Consider the following 20,270-nt stretch of genomic DNA (forward strand, 5'->3'; position numbering starts at 1 on the left):
AAAAATTTTAGCTGTATCCATAAGGGTAAGGGGAGGAAATTATTTAATAGTTAAGAGTTGATTTGGTACAACATAATATGACAGTTACACACTTTCGCCGTATAAGACACATAATATGATAATAAATGACATATCAGATCACCTATATATGACAAATATTAAATAATTTGTTTTTAAACTTTCTTAGTCTATAATTTTAGTCATAAGTATGTTATTATAAAAAAAACAATACCATTTAATATATATGACTTTTCACGTATTTTACATAAACATTTTAAAAAAGAAACGTGTTTCATATATAACTAAAATAATGTGATATATATAATTACATGACAAAAACTATAATATATATATACTACAATACAATACAATTATATAATATATTACAATTTTTGAGAACATATTCATTAAATAAATTATGGCGTGCCTACAAGCTGCTTGTTTATGTTTCAGTACTTACGTATATTTTAATTTAATGGTGAAACATCGATAATTCTCTTTTTTCAGGTGTAAATTATTAAGTTTTTGTTTTGTAATCCACTTCAACTAAATTAAAGTGCCATGAATTATTAATAAAGTGGCTTTATTATAATAACGAGAGTGTGGGTAACATATGATAATTGTGAAATTTATGAAGTAGCAATATTCTTTTTTAATGCAATCCTATTATTGAAAAATAGTATTTTAATTATTATTTAGTTAAATATATTTTTTTACTAAATTTATATTTTTAAAACCTAATAAAAAAACAAATGAAATAAGAACGATAGAGACCCAACTCAACAAAACAAATGTCCGATTCGTGCGCCCATTTCGTAAGTTCTTCGAACGATAACTTCGATCAACGCCCTTGTAAAAAATGTTATAATATATAATTGCTAAAAACAATTGTTTTTTACTACTAGTCTATAAATAGTATACAGTTTTTAGATATTGCACTTCTTCCAGAAATTGATGGTTTCCCAATAACTAAAGAAGCAGTAGGCGAAAGGAATCAAGTTTCATTTTCTATTTTTTAAGTGTTTTAATGAGTGAAAATTTATTGAAGATACATGGATCAAAATTGTTAACCTCTTGCCTATTGAAATCACTTATTCCCCAACATGACGAGATTTAAAGTTATCCTTTCACCGTAAATCCAGTGATTGTTTTTATCCTCAATGTGGAACTCGTCATTAAAACTACGGGGCACCAATGCTTACTCTGAAAGCGAATTGTATAATGGTGATAGCAAAGAATAAGAAGCAAAATAAGACACAAATAAAGGGTATGGATTACAATTGGACTCCAGCTCCAGAGAGCCTAAATAACCAGGATGTAAGTGTTCCAAGGGCGGTCTTTATTCCTCACTCGAATTCCTTACCATTTGAAGAAAGACGCGTCACATTGGAGCAACCTGTCAAGGTAACATTTTTCATTTCCACTCATGCCAAAATAATAGCAATTTTTTGTTGTCTAAGTTACAAATTGCTACACACATATGTTTTAAAAGATATAATTATGATCCACATATGTTATGGCAAATTTCCTTATCACTTAATGAATAGCTACTACTATCCTGGTATATGATTCTGTTGGAGGAGTTATTACCCTGTTAGATTATATAAGGTTATCTTTAACACTAAATTAAGGAGCTCTATAAATTATGAATTCAAAACTTTATGCTTAAATTTATTTAACAATGTAATCTGTTTACTGCAATTCAACTTATCCTGAGTTATGAAGTTGAACAGAAGGTCTTAGTCTTAGTAGGTTATTATAGCTAATGCAGTTTTTTTTTAAATATTTGCTATACAGGAAATCCAATAATTTAATGATTGTGTTTTATTAATTCAAAATTTACATTCATACATATTTATATTACTAAATTACAATGGTTATTAAATGATTTTAGTCATAATTCACTCATATGATCTTATAAAAGTTCATTAATTATATCTAAGTATAGATACATTAGTACTTTGTTATTCTGTTTGAATTAATATGTTTCGGAATTGTCTTATTTGTATATTACATAAAATTAAGTAATTACAGTATTTATGGGTATTAAAAGTAAAATATTATAATAATATTATTATTTTAGTAGATTAAATGAATAAAAACATTTTAAATGAAAGAGTTAATGTTTTGTAAACCTTTATACATTCATTGTATTTAATCTTGAGAGTGAATTTGTCTGATAAGATTATCTGCTTATTATGAAATCAAATTTTATCTTCTATTTGATGTTACAGATCATTTTCTTTATTTTATTTTATTTGGTATATTTTATCTTTATTAAAGATAAAACAACTTTTTGTTATGTACTATATACATGTATATAATACAGATGTTTAAAAAATTTTGTAAGTAATTAAAAATACTTAGTGTATATATCATGACCATGAGCAGTACAACCTATATGAGGTCATCATTCTTGTAACCATTCTTGCGGTAAGTTAAATAATAATTTTTACTATATTTATGGGGTATATAAGGTACCCAAACCTGACCATACCAACGTCAACAAAACTTATTTCCGTTTTGCAATTTGCAAAAAATCTTATAGCAAAACATAAATTAAAAAAATGACTTTGCTTTTATAAATAAACTTTGAAATATAAGGTTGCCAGAATGTTATCTGTGTGGTTAGATTAAAAGTTTTTAATTTATTAATGCTTTAATTTGAGCTCTAACCCAATTCAGAGTACGAAAAAAGGTATTTGAAAATATAAATTTTGCTTGTGAGTCTGAAACTCTACCATAGTCACTAAGTCCGGCCTTTGTGTTGTTATGATAATATTAAATGAATTCTGTTTTCTACTAAGCTGCTGTTAATGTTCAAATATATTGTGATATTACATATAAATGTTTTGAAGTTCTAAAAAAAAAGAAACTATAAAAAAGTATAGAGATTTCTACTTCTACGATATTTTTATGAAGTGTTTTTTTTATCTTAAAATGTTATAAGAATCCTTAAGACAGAATTACTATTAAACATATAATACAATCAAATATAATTGCTAAACCTAAGTTATAAGTGCAAATTACCTGCTATTTTATAGAGTATTTACAATGCATAACAGAAGATATGGGAAATAGTGTATCGTATATATCAATGGACCTTAGAGAAGTTTACATACACATTTCAACATTTTAAAATCATTTTAATTTTTTTTAGCCATGATGATTACATTTAGGCAAACATATTGTATCTGTTTGCCTTTTTGTCTTTTTATTTTATTCTGTGCTTTTATATTTTTAGTCTAATATGTACAGGAACACTTTTTTTTTCAATAGGAATTTAAACATATCAAAAACAACAAGGTGGGGTTAAAAATTATAACAAATATTTTATTTCTACCAAAATACTTTAAATGATGTATAAAATAGAAATGAGACATACATATATAATCAATAAAAAAAATCAATGATATTATTATTAGTAACATTATTTATTGTTACAATGTTTACTTTATAAAAATGAGAGCATATCTTGTTCTGTTTGCGGTTTTCAATCGCGTCCTGTGCATTTATCTGTAAGGCACTTAATATTACCGTCAGGCACTCTTGAGCGTCGACTTAGTCAGCGTGACCCGTGATACTCGAGACGGACAATTGTGCATTGACAATTAAATTTAATGAGATTAAATTGTGCTATTTCTAGCCACGCATCTGCTACGCTCTCGTAACGGAAGCTGATTCTTATCAGGTTTTATGTTATGGTTACAGGAAGTACACACATGTACAGGAATATCATTATGAAATATAGCTTAGAATACTTTAAATTCAAATATTATTTTCAATTGTTTAACTTTCACTATTCATTTTTTTTATGAATGTATTACATTAGAAGATAAATTTTGATTTAAATTTATTTCTGGAGGACAACAGACGAATTAATAAGTCGCTTGATGGTAAGTGACCGCGCTTCCATAGACATATCTCTTACAATAAGAGATACAGAGGGAGAGAGAGAGAGAGAGACATGCCCTTTGTTTCTAACATATATAATAACACAGTCTCGATCACTGATTCTCATCGATATTGCTGTTTGACTAGAAGAAGAAGTGAGATGGTGGACCCAGCAAAGTGGGCCAGCGCAATTTTCGGTTAAGATATGCTTGTTCAAACCGCTGGGCTACATCCGCTCTATTATTCTTATTATTCTCTATAGTAATGGTAATAAATGTCTGTTACAGATTGGAAGGAATGTGTATCGCTCGTCTCCGTCACCTACGAATACAATATTCGAATGCAGGGTGTTATCGCGACACCATGCTACACTGTATTATGATAAAGGCCACTTTTACCTTGTGGTGAGTTAAACTGTTATATATATAAAATATACTGCGACGCGCAGCTACTTATATAATAATATGATATACTAAAACCTCGTTGGTCTAGTGGCTTGATGTAAAGCCGCAGACCCAGAGGTCCTGGGTTCAATTCCCAGGTCGGACCAATAAAAAGTTATTGGATTTTTCTGTGAGAAAATTTTCAGTAGCAGCCCGGAGTCTGGAAGTGTGTACAAACCCGTGCCTCGGAAAGCCGTTGGTCTTGCGCCTGAACTCTTTCCGGTCGTGTCGGATTGCCGTCCCATCGGATTATGAGAGTTAGGGAATAGAGAGTGCACCTGTGTTTGCGCACACACTTGTGCACTATAATATCGCCTGCGTAGTTCGCTAATCTCTCTTGAGATTGGCCGCCGTGGCCGAAATCGGTCTGGAGGACATTATTATTAATATACTAAAACCTTTACAAAACACCCTACATCTCATATATAACTTTTATGTATATTGGCTAAGTAGTTTTTTTCATTTAGGCATTATGAAAATAAGTCTCAATTTTACGTAAATAGGTAATATATGAATATCGCGTCAATTATGCGTTTGTTATATGCAATTAATAACAACACTAGATATTATTGATTTATCTTTTTTATTTGTCACGATATCGTTCAAATAAACCAAAACTAAGGTCGTATCATAAGATGACAAATTAATCGACTCTCGCTTGCTACTCCCACAACGGATTACCGTCCACACAAAACCTAATTCCGCAATCTGTGTTACGATTTCGTTGATTTGCATATTATATGGCGGTATACTTATAAGGTTTCTACGTACAAAACAAAGCTGCATAATCTGAAATGTCATTATAAAACAACTTAAGTGAGACAACTCTTATATACTCTTATTTAGATAAGCGACATTAATAATAATTACTATTTATGTGCTGTATTTTTGCTGTGTTTTTGTTTTAACAGTATATTTATATATGCTACTTTTCAAGACGTTTATTATGGATAATGAGAACACTATTATCAATGAAACAAGGATATATGAGAGGTTTTCGTTTGCCACTTAATTTTAAGGCAAATATTAATAGTAAGGTCTAATACTATAAACCATTACTATTGTTAAATGATATCTTGTTTTTAATAATATGCAAACGCGTTACTTATTAATTGTATTCTTCTGCTGAAGAATCTACTATTTTATTATATATTTTTATATTTCTAATTGTAAAATGATGATAAAAACGTGCTCTTTAAAATAGAAAATTAAATAAAGTAAATCGTCCTCGTCGAATTACAATTCAAGATTTTCGAATAATATCAATTCCTATCCTATTCACTGAATAGAATTAATTTTCAGCGTAGCTTACAAGGACCAAGACAGATTGAATCTGCGCACATTTATTGTAACTGACCCGGGGGCTTGTCTAAATTTAAAGCGTGCGAAACTGCGATTCGCAACTACTTTTATTGTAATCTATATACATAAGAACAGCTGACTGACTGACTAGCTGACGCACAGTCCGAACAACTGGCGCTAGCTGGTACCATGAAAATTTGTATACGGGTTCCTTTTACACTGTAAGGGAATAAAAGTTTGTGTGGAAAATGGTACTTAGCAATTCTAAATTACGTCGCGAGCGAAGCCTACAGTAAAGCGCTAGTGAAATTATATACATTATATTAAAACCGTTTCCGAAACGCGCTGCATTTTCTGTTGTATTTTTTTATATTACTTTAGTAATTCATTACAAAGAAAACGTCTCCTAATTTATAAGCATAGATAGGCAGATTGATTGAAATGGTATGGATTAAAATAGTCAAACCTTAAAGCCTGTGTAATGTTTATTCACTACACATTGAATGTTTGATAGGCATGAAGTCGTATAAACGCATTAAAACGCGATAGGATACCTAATGAGTTCACTACGTGATTGTTGTTGTTATTATAATATAAAATGATCATATTTTTATTTTATTTTCTTTTTATTATAAGTCTTTGACGGCCTGTATACATAAACATTCATATAAGATAAAACTTTTGATGTAGGTTAGGACTTCCATCTACAATAACTTTTGAGTAATTTTAGTTTGATTTAAGAGTTAAGGGTTTATTAGAGAGAAGTTTATTAAACTTTGAATCAAGGCAAAGTACGACAAACTTTAAAGGGAGCATAAAGTTGGTTTATCATAACGTATAAAGCTAAAATTAAACGGGCTTAAGTAACTCGTATGATAATAATTCAGGTATTTTGAGAAAATAGTGGGAAAATAATTACTCTTTATTGTAAAGAAACGCGAATACTGAAAAGGCAAACAGTAAATCAAAAAAAAAGTCCGATCGATATTTAAAAAGAGAAAATTTTAATTCCTAAATAAATCTCGTTTTTATAATCAACTCCTTTTTTTACTAAACATGGTTACTTATTTTTATGCAATTAGTATTTCTGGTATTATAACTACGGTTTCCAGCAGAGGACCAAATGACATTATTTCTCAAAATTTACCGTTATACATGTTTATGTTGAAATTAATTTAATTAAATTATTATAGACTTAACGCCGAGATGGCCTAGTGGTTAGAACGCGTGAATCTTAACCGATGATCGTGGGGTCAAACCCGGGCAAACACCACTGAATTTTCATGTCCTTAATTTGTGTTTATAAATCATCTCATGCTTGACGTTGAAGGAAAACATCGTGAGGGAACCTGCATGTGTCTAATTTCATTGAAATTATGCCACATGTGTATTCTAACAAACCCGCATTGGAGCTGTGTAGTGGAATAAGCTCCAAACCTCCTCAAAAGGGAGAGGAGGCCTCAGCCCAGCAGTGTGACATTCATAGGCTGTTACTGTTTACTATTATGGACTTATTTCTCCTTTGTAATATTCAGCCCGTATAGGTAGGTATAGGTGGCTTTATATAAATAGTTTTTGATACAGTTTTGCCGTGAAACGTTATTGTTTGTGTAGTTAAAGATCGCTACATCCAACGTGTATGTAATTAAATTCGAATAGCATGTTTGTATACAAATTAATCAAAAGAATTAATAACAATATTTGCTTGCTCATTTGTAATATAAATATTTTTCCTGGATATCACATTTAAACGTGATGACAATTTAGGTTGTTTAATTGGTAATTGCTATAAAAATCTAACTATGATTTGGATGTGTGTATTGGACCTTATATATATTATACATAAGGTAGGCGAGTATGACTCTCGTAGTCGTATTATTATGTACAGTAAAGAGGTAAGGTGCAGATAATTAAATCACAGTACTGATTATTTTTATAGTCACCTACATCATAAATGCACTGGGACTTTTGACATGACCTCATTATGCATGATAGTCGCGCAGCCACTACGATTGTACTTTATTGATAAATTCCTTTGTACTTATTATATTAACGGACACATGACTAGGGTTACCATTAATGTTTTATAAATATAATAGACCGTCCCGAATATGTACGTGTAAAATAAACATTTATCCCGAAATAGTTTTTAGCAAATAAGTCATCATCATCAATATTTGCTGGGTGGCTGAAAATTAGGGAATACTCATGTTTTTTCTGAGAAATAAAAATAAAAGGTATATTATTATATCGAATAATAGGTAAGAAACATCCAGGTGACTCCTGAGTAAAAAACAACACAACACACACACACACGCACACAAGTTCGTTCCTTCTAAAAATCGGTCAAGTTTTTTAGGAGTAACGAACGAACACTTGCACACCAATATTTTATACTTTTCTAAGTACACTTATATAATAATCAACAATTAACTTTTACTATTTAGTATTCCACTAACCAGCTACATTTTTTGTTTATAATATTTGTTTTTTTTTTCTATAGAGTTGCATTATTCGTAAAGATAAACAACTAAGATTAATTTCCGGTCTTTAAACTTAATTATGTTCTTCATACACGATTCATGGTTATAAGTAAAAGACATTCGATTAACAGCCTTCAAATGTTGAAATGCCTAATAGACAAGGCCTTCTATACTATTAAGGAAAGGAATTTTAAGCTTGCTTCACTCTACACACTTTCATTGTACATTTATAGATTTTTTAGCATCACCGCCGAGCGCAGTAAATGTGAGCAACGAAAATACAGTTTGTTAAAATTGTATATTCGAATTTGGTCAATTTCTATGTAATATCTTTTGTTTTATTTGTTGTTATCTATCTGTATTTCAACCTCTGACTCTTAGGTATAATTGAAAAGTACTACTTAATAGATCCTGCTTAATGACCTGAATTTTTTTTCATACGAAATTAAATGTATGTTATATGGTATTATGGTAATTTTTGTATTTGAAACTGTTTGCAATTGGGTATTCAGGAAGTCACAGCAATTTAACAACTTATTTTTTTTTTAAGATTTAAGGTTTCATTTCATTTTAATTTATTATAAAAACTTTTGTGAGCAATTTTCCTTTGTAACAAGTTACTAATTTTCCTTTTGTGGAAACACAGCATAGCCGGTTTAAATTCAGGTACAAGTGACAAAACATTTGATTTCTTAAGGTCCGTAGTACATTAGCGATTTCAGGGATGTTAATATTTCTTACAGTGCCAATGTGTATGAGGACCACCTACCAACAAGTGTACCATTTGTCAGTTCGCATACCTTATTTATATAAATAATAATATTTAATAAAATGTTTTAAATTAAATAATGTCTAATAAATAAGGGATAACCTACACGTGAATATCTCGGAATCAATGCTACAAAGAGAACAATAGACAAATACGTGATGCTGGCTTGTTCTTGGTCACTCGGATCTCGAAACACAATCACTAGAAAGCGAATCATGCAAAAATAATTTCAATACATTCTTTATATATGTACGTGTATTTTATGTACTGTTGTGTTCGTATACTTATCGTTTAGTTGTGTGAGGGAACTTCTTATATGTGATCAAGTGTGATTTGACTATTTATAAAGTTATTTCGTATTTCATTAATTATTTGTACTAATCAATGGTATATTTATATTGTTTTTTTAACATTAATAAGGGATTTTTTATTATGAGTTTTAATAGCATATATAGTATGATTGGTTTTTACATAATAATTGTTCAAATTTTGTGTAAATTGACTTGTACATATTTTGTTTTGGCTGTAACTCAACGTCTTTTGACTTATTGTGTAATAAAAAAGCTCGAAGATTATAATTTTTCTTTGTCGTTTAAATATTAAAATACTTTATTATTTACAACAATTTTAAACTATACTTGTTCTATTAAAAAGATAGTTCGGTAATCGCGGCGTTACTTAAATACATAAGTATAATGACCAGATATTCGTAATCGTATTAATCGAATGAGAATAATTTAAGTAGTTAATGTCGCGAATAAATGAGCTACCGTGTTGACATGTTACACAAGTAGCCTGTACGGTGTGCCGAATTAAAACAGGTTTGACATCCTTATTAATTGATGTAACGCTACACCACGGGCGTCCGACTCTTGAACATACAAATAACGTTTACGTACGTAAAATAGTACATATGTATTTGGTACGTTGCTAATGTATCATACGAGTTGGAGCTTTATCTTTCCGTGACGAAGTCCTCATGGACTGACGTCACGGTATCGTTTACCTAAACTGTTATATACACAAGGGTGGCTCGGGGTACTGAGAACATGCGCGTGACCTAAGCGATTTTACATTTACGATTTCATAATAAAATACACGCTATCAAGAAATGTATTAATATTCGTATTTTTAACTTTCTTTAGTGTAAAGCTTAATGCGGGGAATATAATATTCCAAGGAGTCAAGAGTTAAACTATCGATTTCACATCGCTAAGCGACCCGTCAACCGTCGAGTTTAATAATAATTAGCCTTTGTAAATGTATCTTCATGTCGGGCACAGCTATTAAATGTTTACCAAAGCCGAGGCGTGGTAGTGGTGCATCTACCACTTATTTTTAATATTTATTTACTTAAACAAAGAGTCGTTAAATGACTTTACCTGAACAATAACAATATAATGCCAGACGTTTTCTTAACCTAGTCAAAAATACTTCGTTTTCGTGACCCAAATGACCATAGCTGTAAATGAAAGTAGGTAATTATATGTATACCGCACGCGTAGGCACAGATCTCGCGGTGTAAGATTACATCACAAGCAACAAAAATCATGTAATGCTAAAGGTTACAAAAAATAGGTCGCAAAGTTTCGAATGGCTATTCGTTACATGATTATAACTTTGTATTTGTTTGTACAGGACAACCAAAGCAGCAATGGCACATTTGTTAACAATAGTCGGTACACGTTGGCGAAGGAACCGCACGAGGTATTCTCCGGGGATATAGTCCAGTTCGGCATTCCTGTAGTCGAGAATGCCGATAATTCGGAAAAGGTAATTATTATTCATAAATTCACATTGTTAAGTGAAAGTGTTTAAAGCTTTGGTAAGTCTGTAAAATGTTTAGATGGATGCTGGACCTTCTCTCGTTTGGAGGAGGGCTTGGCACCTTACTCCACCGTGCCGCTTGGTGCAGACATATGGAGGCTTCCTTACGTTATGTGCTTACAACGAGTGCGAGATGAATTATAAATAAAAATTAAGTAAATGAAAATGCAGTGATGCTTGCCTTGCTGCTAACTAACTTCTAGCCACTGGGCCATGTCATAAATTCCAGAACTCGCAGAACTCTCAGTTATATTCTTATTGTTGGTGTGAATACTAGAAGTGAAAAAAGCGCATTTTTTCTATTTTGTTATAACTTTTTTTTTTGCTTATTTAATTTATCTATTTCAAGCACAATTTGCGTTAAATATAAAATGTTTGCTGCTGAAACAGTGATTCATGTTTTTTTTATCTGTTTTTCAGAACACATTTCCCCCCGTCGTCGCGCTCCTCAAACTCTACCACCCCGATGGCCAGGAGGCAAAATTGTCGTTCAACCCCGCCATGACAACTCCGCTACATCTCAAAGAGTTATATCAATTAAACAATTTCGTTCAGGTGCAGTAACATATTATAACTTTGTTTTGTTTATAAATATTTTATTTGCATGAAAATTTCTGGCTTTAATAATACCTCACCCGTTAGTTATTCGAAATTATTGCGTGTGGGTTAAATCTTGCAACTGAATTATAAATGCGCTTATTTATTTCTTGTTCTGGTGACTATACAATCCAAATTGTAAAATCGGCTTAGCATATAGATTATATAGTAATAATATTTTTAAATCATCATATTAAACTATATTATATTTGAGCCGGTTGGCGTGGTTAGTAGATATTGGCCCTTCCCGCCGAAGGTTGCGGGTTCGATTCTCACCCAGGACGGACATTTGTGTGCACGAACATGTCTGTTTGTTCTAACTTTGGGTCTAACTATCTATATAAGTATGTATTTATAAAAGAAAAGTAGTATACGTAGTATATCAGTTGTTTGATTTCCATAGCACAAGCTCTGCTTAATTTGGGATCAGATGGCCGTGTATGAATAATGTCCCACGATATTATTATTATTATAAACTTGATATGTTATTTACAACCCGAACTCGTCGCAGGAAGCGATCCAGCGCGAGGCGTCGCTGGAGAGCCGGCTGCGCACGCTGCGCGAGTGCGTGGAGCGCACGCGCGCCGAGGCGGCCGCGTCGTGGGAGCTGTTCGTGGGCGAGCAGCGCCTGCTCATGCGCGTGCACACCATGGAGGCCATGCTGGCGGCCGGCAAGAACCCCGACGCGCACCACGTGGCGCAGCTGCTCACCGACAAGAGGAACTACCAGGTGCACGCGCGTTCAATGTTCGCACGCTGCCAAACGAACTTTCATTCGTCATCTATGCTTTATATACATATGATACACACTTACGAGTACATTACATCGTGGAATAATCTTTAAAATATGTGTGCTCCTTCAATTAAAGAAGATAACAGCAAGCACATAAATAATGACTAAACAGAAATTAAAAAAATATATATATAAACTAAATGTTACACAGTGGTACTCAATAAAACTTAGGAACTAAAAAAGGTAAACAGTGTTTAAACTAAGACTAAATTGTGCAAATGTGAGTTAAGAAATAGATAATAATAGCTACAAAAATTAAAATTAAAATAACGACTAATAATAAAACTTAAAAAAATCTTTAAACAAATATAAAAGTATTCTTGTAGAAAACTTATACATATCTTGCCTTCAGGTATTTAATTTACGGTTTTGTAAGATAGGATAAGAGAAACCCTACCTAGGGTCTATCTCGTGTCTGTTTGTCCGTCTGTACAGCCTATTAAATGAGTATCGTGTTGAACCGAGGTGGACAATCCACAGCTGTCTTCTCTTGAACAGGAGTAGTCTCCGTAGTGGTGTCTAACAATGAATGTCGTGTCGTGTTCAGGAGGTGGCGCAGGAGAGCCTGCGCACGGCGCACGAGCAGCGGCTGGCGCTGGAGGAGTCGCTGGAGCGCCGCAGTCGCGAGGCGGCCGCGCTGCACCACCACAACTACGCGCTGCGCCTCGCCGCCTCCGACGCGCTGCAGGAGCTGCAGGTGACCGCTGCTAGCGAACCTTCGAATCGCCGTATTCTACAAGCAATGCCTAAATGATTGGCTGGCTAGAAGCTCAACGGCAATTATTTTAGAATAATTTTGATACAATATCCATTTCCAAAGAAAAAAGATATCATAGTTACTTAATTTTTAACATATTGTAGTAGTTAATCAACTCTTCTAAGCGGCCAGACGGATTCATATATCAATTTGAGGTAAATTTAGAATGTGACATCATGTCACTGACATGGTAAAAAACATAATTTACTTTTATTTATTCAATAAAAAAAAACTTTGCTAGAGTATTTCTTTTCGAACGAAACATCCAGCGACCGCAGATTGCAAAAAGCAGCACAACAGTTACCTATTAGTAATATTGAATTTAAAATAGAAATGTTATTTTATAGACATTATACTTTTATATTAATATACAAAATGCTTTATTTTAAATTTTTTATTTCATCATGCAGAAATTAGCAGCCCGTTGCGACCGTAAGATGTGTGCAGCGCGCCTGGCAGTCGCTGCAGCGGAAGAGAGGGAGCAGACGTTAAGGAAACACCTGCCTCTCGCTGTAAGTGCATAAGAGTATTATACTGTGTTAAGATAATTTAAATCCGCGCGCGATGAAAATGGGATAATAAACTATGTCTTGCGACATAGTTACTTGTTTATTAGTGTGATTCTAGCTCGTGATTTGTTACTATATTATTTTAGACAATTGTTGTACGATTACTTTAGTGATTAGATTAATTTATTATTAATTCATTAATATTAAAGAAACAAAATTCATATTTTTAAAAATTAATCAAGTGGAGTAATACTAATTAATCTGTTTAACTGATATTTCTAACTTACCTTTGCCGCAATATTGTGCTTAATTTGTGTTTATAATTCATCTCGTGCTTAACGGTGAAGGAAAACATCGTGAGGAAACCTGCATGTGTCTAATTTCATTGAAATTCTGCCACATGTGTATTCTACCAACCCGCATTGGAGCAGCGTGGTGGAATAAGCTCCAAACCTTCTCCTCAAAAGGGAGAGGAGGCCTTAGTCCAGCAGTGGGACATTAACAGGCTGTTACTGTACTGTACTGTTTGCCGCAATTGAAAAAAAATATCTAATTTATTTATTAGTTATTTTTAATTAACGTTGCTGTACATCCGACTACATCAGTTTGAAAGGCGTGTGAGCCAGTTTAGTTTAGTTTAGTTTAGTTGGATGATTAATATTTCAAATTCTACCATTGTTTTTAAGTTGGTGACCACTTACCGGATTATCAATGTGCATTTTTGTCTTCTTATACAAAATATGTGTTTTTATGCTCTAATGGAGTTATTTGAAATGTGTTGAGACAATTTTCAGGCAGAAAATCAAATTCTTGACTCAAATTATTTTTATCTATCTATATAAATTACTGGTGGTAGAGCTTTGTGCAAGCTCGTCTGGGTAGGTACAACCCACTAATCAGATATTCTACTGCAAAGCAGCAGTACTTGTTACTGTTGTGTTCCGGTTTGAAGGGTGAGTGAGCCAGTGTAATTACAGGCACAAGGGACATAAAATCTTAGTTCCCAAGGTTGGTGGCGCATTGGCTATGTAAGCGATGGTTGACATTTCTTACAATGTCAATGTCTAAGGGTGTTTGGTGACCACTTACCATCAGGTGGCCCATATGCTCGTCCGCCTTCCTATTCTATAAAAAAAAATAAAAAAAAAAAACATAATCTTGGGCACACTGGTATGCCTCATTTATTAATTTCTTTGTAACTTGAGCTTTTAATTTTTTAAATATCACTTACCATTACATGGTAAAACTATCTAAGAGAGATTGGAAAAGTCATAGTTAACGTGAGTGACAGTCAAATGATTTGTCAGAAGAATCTCTTCTACGGATTAATGAAGATCAAAATCTCCTTGTTGAATAAATATTTTAATTTTTTTTTGTTGATTGTCGATTACTTTTGCATTATAAATTATCATGATAAGATATTCAATCGATTCATTTTTAGATTATATTATTTTTTTCTAGAAAGTAAAGTTGAAAAAAATACATTATAACACACTGGCTGCGTTCACGACTTCGTGCGTATAAAATAAGTATTTTATCCCGAGATATTTTTTAACCAATAGAAAATTTTACCAAAGATATAATAAACATTCACCAATCGATTCATCAATATGTTGTGCGTCGTGCCAAATGCCCCAACTAGTTATATAATATAATGGCCTATATATCCGAATTGAAACTATAAACCAAAATGATATGAATAATTCCATATCAATCGGATTAACAGTTTTCACATGAAACCCGGAAAATGAACGAACAAAACTTACCTCTTTTATAATATTAGTATGCTATGAATGCATATGATAATATAATAGATAAGTGTAATACACAATATAACAAAATATATCGTATATCGTTACAGTACTCTGTACAAAACGGCGAAGCGAAGATGTTAGTGGTGAGCACGGACAGCAACAAGCTGCAGGAGGCGAAGCGCAACGGCTCGCTGGAGGACGCCGTGCGCGCGCTGCCCGACTACATCAAGCTGCTGCTGCCGCAGCACTTACTCAACAAGGTCGGATATTATGGCCCATCTCTCTTATTTTCTAATACGACAATCCCCTGACCGCTATTGCAATACAATGCAAGCAATACTAGCATTGTTGTGTTCTCGTTTTAAGGGTGATTAAGCCAGGGTAACTATAGGCACTGTGTGTATAACATCTTAGTTTCTAAGGTTGGTATCGCATTGAAGCGAGTTTTGTATATTTCTTACCAATATCTACGGGCGATGGTGACCATTTACTATCAGATAGCTATTTGCCTATCTGCCTGCCAATTTTCAATTAAAAACCAACCAGCTCAGGATATATAAAGGTGCTGCTTTGTGTGTGCAAACAAATCTTTATTTCTTCATTTTAATACGATGGATGAGACATCATGCACAGGACAAACTACGACCTTCCACTAACGAATATTGTAACCTAAGAAGTCAATATTATTTTATAGAATTCACGATTATGATACGTATCCTCCGTTGAGTATGGCTGACGTGACAGAAATCGATAACGAGTCGTTAAATGAAAATAATAATAATATAAGTAAGAACGAAATATATCAATTGTCACAACTACTTCTGATTATATTCAGACCACTCCAATGCTTACAGGAATGGATAAACTTACCATAAGTATGTGATACAAGTACAATGTGCACAATTTGTCCTTTCTATACAACTGTATCAATATCAAGTTTTTTTTTTATTACAAATCATAATGCACATAAAAATCATTAAAATATCGTAATTATACCCATTCCTAAAAATATATTAATTCATCTAAGTACTTTAAATTATCAACTATTCAAGTCCATTTACAAACTAAATTAAATAATTATTTGAGATTGGAACTAATCCGTTAATATTATTCTAATAAAAACCTTAAAACTTTACATGTATGTATTTTAGGTGGGCATTAAGGCGATATCTGCTGAAGGAAAGTCAGCAAAAGAATTTGAACTGATTTTGAAGCAAAATAATATATATAATTTGGAAGAAAGAGGTATGTTTTTAATAAAATAGTCAAAATTGTTTATTATACATAGTATTGACGCCAAAGGTTGTGGGTTCGATTCCCACCCAGGACAGACATTTGTGTGCATGAACACGTCTGTTTGTCCTGAGTTTGGGTGTAATTATCTATATAAGTATGGATTTACGAAAGAAAAATAGTATATTTAGTATATCAGTTGTCTGGTTTCCATAGTACAAGCTCTGTACAAGCTTAATTTGGAATCAGATGGCCGTGTGTGAAAAATGTCCCAGGATATTATTATTATTATTATGGTGGAGAGTTTTGATCTTTATAATTGTATGGAAATTATATTTCAATATCTCTAGACCAGCGATACTCAACCTTTTCTTTGTAGAGGCCACAAACACGTGCTAGTCATGGTGTCGCGGGCCGCAAACAAAAAATATTTAAGTAATCATTTCTTAGGTTTCGGGATTGTTACAAATTTAACATTTTTTATCTTTTCATGACGTTTCAAGCACTTTGCAGTACTGTGGCCACAAGCGGTTGTTTATTTCGAATTATTTAGGTGTTAATAAAAACCTTTGAAATTTAAAATAGTTGAAAATAAAGTAACATCAAGTGGGTCAAAGGTCAAAGGTCGAGTACCGCTGCTTTAGACTCTGGTTATAATTGTTTCCTAGTTTAAAAATAATCCTTGGCTTTTGCACAAACAATATTTTTTTATGTATCCATTATTTTCAATTATAACTTATCATAATTTTCGAGAATACAATATAAATGTAGTTCGGAGAAACATGACACTAAAAAGAATAGTTATTAAAACATTTGCAATTTATTATAAAGTAATTAAAAATTAATTTTATATTGAAAAAATGATTTACAGAAAAGCAGCAAGTGGAAGAATGCAGTGTCGGGGGCAGCGGGGAGAAACCTGGTGATTCAGATCTTTGTACTGACGATGAAAAGCATTCAAGGCTTAACCATGGTAATATAAATGACACGCTCGTACTGTTTAATGAACTTATGCTTGATACATAGGCTACTCCAAATGATCAAGGCGGTATCACAAAAAAAAATGTTTTATTTCAATAGAATACTAAATATTTTATTTCACTGGTGGTAGAGCTTTGTGCAAGCTCGTCTGGGTAGGTAACACCCATCAGATATTCTACCGCAAAACAGAAGTACTTGGTATTGTTGTGTTCCGGTTTGAAGGGTGAGTGAGCCAGTGTAGTTACAGGCACAAGGGACATAACATCTTAGTTCCCAAGGTTGGTGGCGCATTGGTGATGTAAGCGATGGTTAACATTTCTTACAATGCCAATGTCTATGGGCGTTGGTGACCACTTACCATCAGGTGGCCCATATGCTCGTCCGCCTTCGTATTCTATAAGAAAAGACCTGTGTAATAAATGTAAATAAAAAAAGTTACTGCATTCATTTTGCATACTCACGTTATTTTGAATCGTTTTTTGGCATAAAATAAACCTATTCCAATGGTAGAAGTAGTTAAGACATTTGAATTGATGTGACATTTGTTTTGAATATTGGCGAATTTGTTATCGGAACTAAAATCCATCTTTTAGCCATATAAATTGTTAGTTGGAATAGTGTTGCAAAAGAATGTTTGTTTATCTGTAGTTCTTCTGCCATAAAATAAAAATTTTAAGCATTATATTGTTTTAATAAAGCTCTATACAAATCAGAATAAGAAATGGAGTAAATCTCTTCATCCACAGGTACTTCTATTAATGAGACCAATTAACATTTTGATCATTTCGTTTTTTATATATTGCAGACACAACAGTTCATGAAGTGGAAAATTTGGGAACCATAGATGGTGAAATTCGTCCAGATAACAATGCTAATTCTACTTATAGCGAACCTGACATAAAAGAAGATTCTTCGGTTAGTACTTGCTTAAGACTTTTACGCACATTTTTTTTCCTTAAAAAAATATTATTAATAATACTTGGCGGGGGCTTTACACTAGCTTGTCTGCGTGGTCACTACCTATCACTCACTATCATATTCATATTCTACCACCGGATAAAAATGCTTAGCATCATTGTGTTCTGGTTTGAATGGTGAGTGAATCAGTGTAACTACAGGTACAAGGGACATAACATCTTAGAACCCACGATTTACCAACCCCCACTGACCAATCACCATCAGATGTATATATATGAATTATATTAAGCAATTTATCTCCAAAAGATATTTCTACCTCAGTTAAAGTCGAAGTTATTTGACTTAGTAATAAATAAATTTAACTAATATTAATATAACATTATAATCAAGATACTCAAAAATATGACTTCGGATAAATAATAAATAAATATCTATATCGATTTCCGAAATTTGACCAATTGCAAAAGGCGAAACATATAAATATATATCGGGTGCAACTCGTTACGCAGGGCAAGGGCGGCGTCGAATACGCCAACATATTGCGCGTGATGGCCGGACTCAACGAAGAGATCAAGGCTCTCCGCGAGCGAGTGAGCGCGTGCACGGCCGAGAACGAGAAGCTGCGCGACGTGCGCGACGAGCTGCTCGCCGCGCAGCTCGAGCCGCGCCCGCACGACGACGACGACGTCGCCACCTACCGCGCGCGCCTCGCTGACCTGCAGGTACCGATACTGGCTAATACTTGCTTCTTACTAGTTTGCGCTGCTGGCATTTTCATTTTTTTCTATTACCTTTTTCAGGAGCAACTCACCAAATCGACAGTAGCGGAGGAGGCGAAGGTCGCCGAGATTCAGCGGCTCGCCACGAACGCGGCGGAGATGCAGGCCGAGCTCGCGTTCCGACCCACGCGCGCCGACATCGACGACCTGACTGCCGTTGTGGGCAAGCTGCGTGCCGACCTGCTGGCGCGCGACCAGCAAGTTGAGCGTCTGCAAGCCGCCCTCGACAAGCACAGAAACACGGTCGACAGGGCCGTCGAAACGTCCACCTCGCTCGAGGACCTCCGTGTCGCCGTCGACGACACGATCGACGAGAAGCAGATCTCTGCCAAGATCGACGAGATGTTTAACATAGACGACGATGACGACGAAGACGAGGAGACCGATTCAGCGGTCACCGAGATCGATAAGGACGAAAGCGCGGTCGGCCCGCGATCCGACACGGTCGGCGTCGTCAGCGAGTACCTTAGACTCGACGACGAGGAGCGGCTGCAGGTCACGATGCAGAACGGGACCCTGCACGCCCTCGAGGAGGAGTTGGTGCGAGCCAAAGAGAGGTGGGCTGAGGTGTGCGCCGAGCGAGCTCGACTGGCGGCACAGCTGGCGACGGTGCAGAACAAGCCGCTCCGCCTAGATCTGTCGCACGCTGTGGCGTTAGCGGTGCCCGTGCTGGTGGCTTGCCTTTACTTCCTGTTGCTGCCTTACGTCTCCTGATGGACCGCCACGTGGGACCCGCCTGGTTACGCGTAGCCCCGACATTCGCCTGCGACGATCGGACGGGCGTCGCGGTGTGACATTTGAAGTTCAAACTTTGCTCACTATTCTTCTATCTTTTTTTATCGAGAAATATAATTGAATTTCGAAAGCGAGCTTCCGCAACGATATCGACTCGCTCGGCCTCCGCGCCGCCGGGGCGTCGCGAGTTATAGACGTTGTCGACCGAAGGTTGAAGATATTTATGAATTAAAATAAATTAAAATATATTTTAGAAGTTACGATAGATATTTCATTATTGTTGGCCTTCGTCTCGCTGACTGCTGTCGGAAGGCGGACGAGTCGAGGCTGCGGGTAGCCGGCTCCATAGAGCTTGCATCGGAAGTGCCATGTTGAAGTGCGAGTGACGTCGCGACGCCGCGCCGGTCGATGCACGTTGTTAACGCATGTAAGATACTAGTGTTGTTTTGTAAAAAGCGTCGATATCCTATTGATAAATATAAATTTGTTGTTGATC

General features: G+C 34.5%; 1 protein-coding gene across 1 annotated transcript; it reads left to right on the forward strand.

The window, feature by feature from the left end:
• The first annotated feature begins 691 nt into the window (after positions 1–691).
• LOC126773617 (sarcolemmal membrane-associated protein) lies at positions 692–20,034 on the forward strand. Its single transcript, XM_050494601.1, has 14 exons — positions 692–815; positions 949–1,404; positions 4,182–4,298; positions 10,530–10,664; positions 11,139–11,273; positions 11,827–12,045; positions 12,656–12,805; positions 13,276–13,377; positions 15,236–15,388; positions 16,280–16,373; positions 17,233–17,334; positions 18,148–18,257; positions 18,770–18,982; positions 19,061–20,034. Exons 2-14 carry the CDS (start codon positions 1,195–1,197, stop codon positions 19,751–19,753), a joined length of 2,433 nt encoding a protein of 810 aa, XP_050350558.1. The 5' UTR covers positions 692–815; positions 949–1,194; the 3' UTR covers positions 19,754–20,034.
• Positions 20,035–20,270: the final 236 nt, after the last annotated feature.

Source organism: Nymphalis io, chromosome 15, assembly GCF_905147045.1.
Source record: "Nymphalis io chromosome 15, ilAglIoxx1.1, whole genome shotgun sequence".
In the NCBI taxonomy this organism is placed as follows: Eukaryota; Metazoa; Arthropoda; class Insecta; order Lepidoptera; family Nymphalidae; genus Nymphalis; species Nymphalis io.

Excerpts from the sequence above, each read along its gene's own strand:
- LOC126773617 (XM_050494601.1), top strand. The coding sequence starts at position 1,195 with ATGCTTACTCTGAAAGCGAATTGTATAATGGTGATAGCAAAGAATAAG. Across the intron at positions 1,405-4,181 it reads CATTGGAGCAACCTGTCAAG|ATTGGAAGGAATGTGTATCG; the intron begins GTAACATTTTTC and ends TGTCTGTTACAG. Across the intron at positions 16,374-17,232 it reads ATATAATTTGGAAGAAAGAG|AAAAGCAGCAAGTGGAAGAA; the intron begins GTATGTTTTTAA and ends AATGATTTACAG.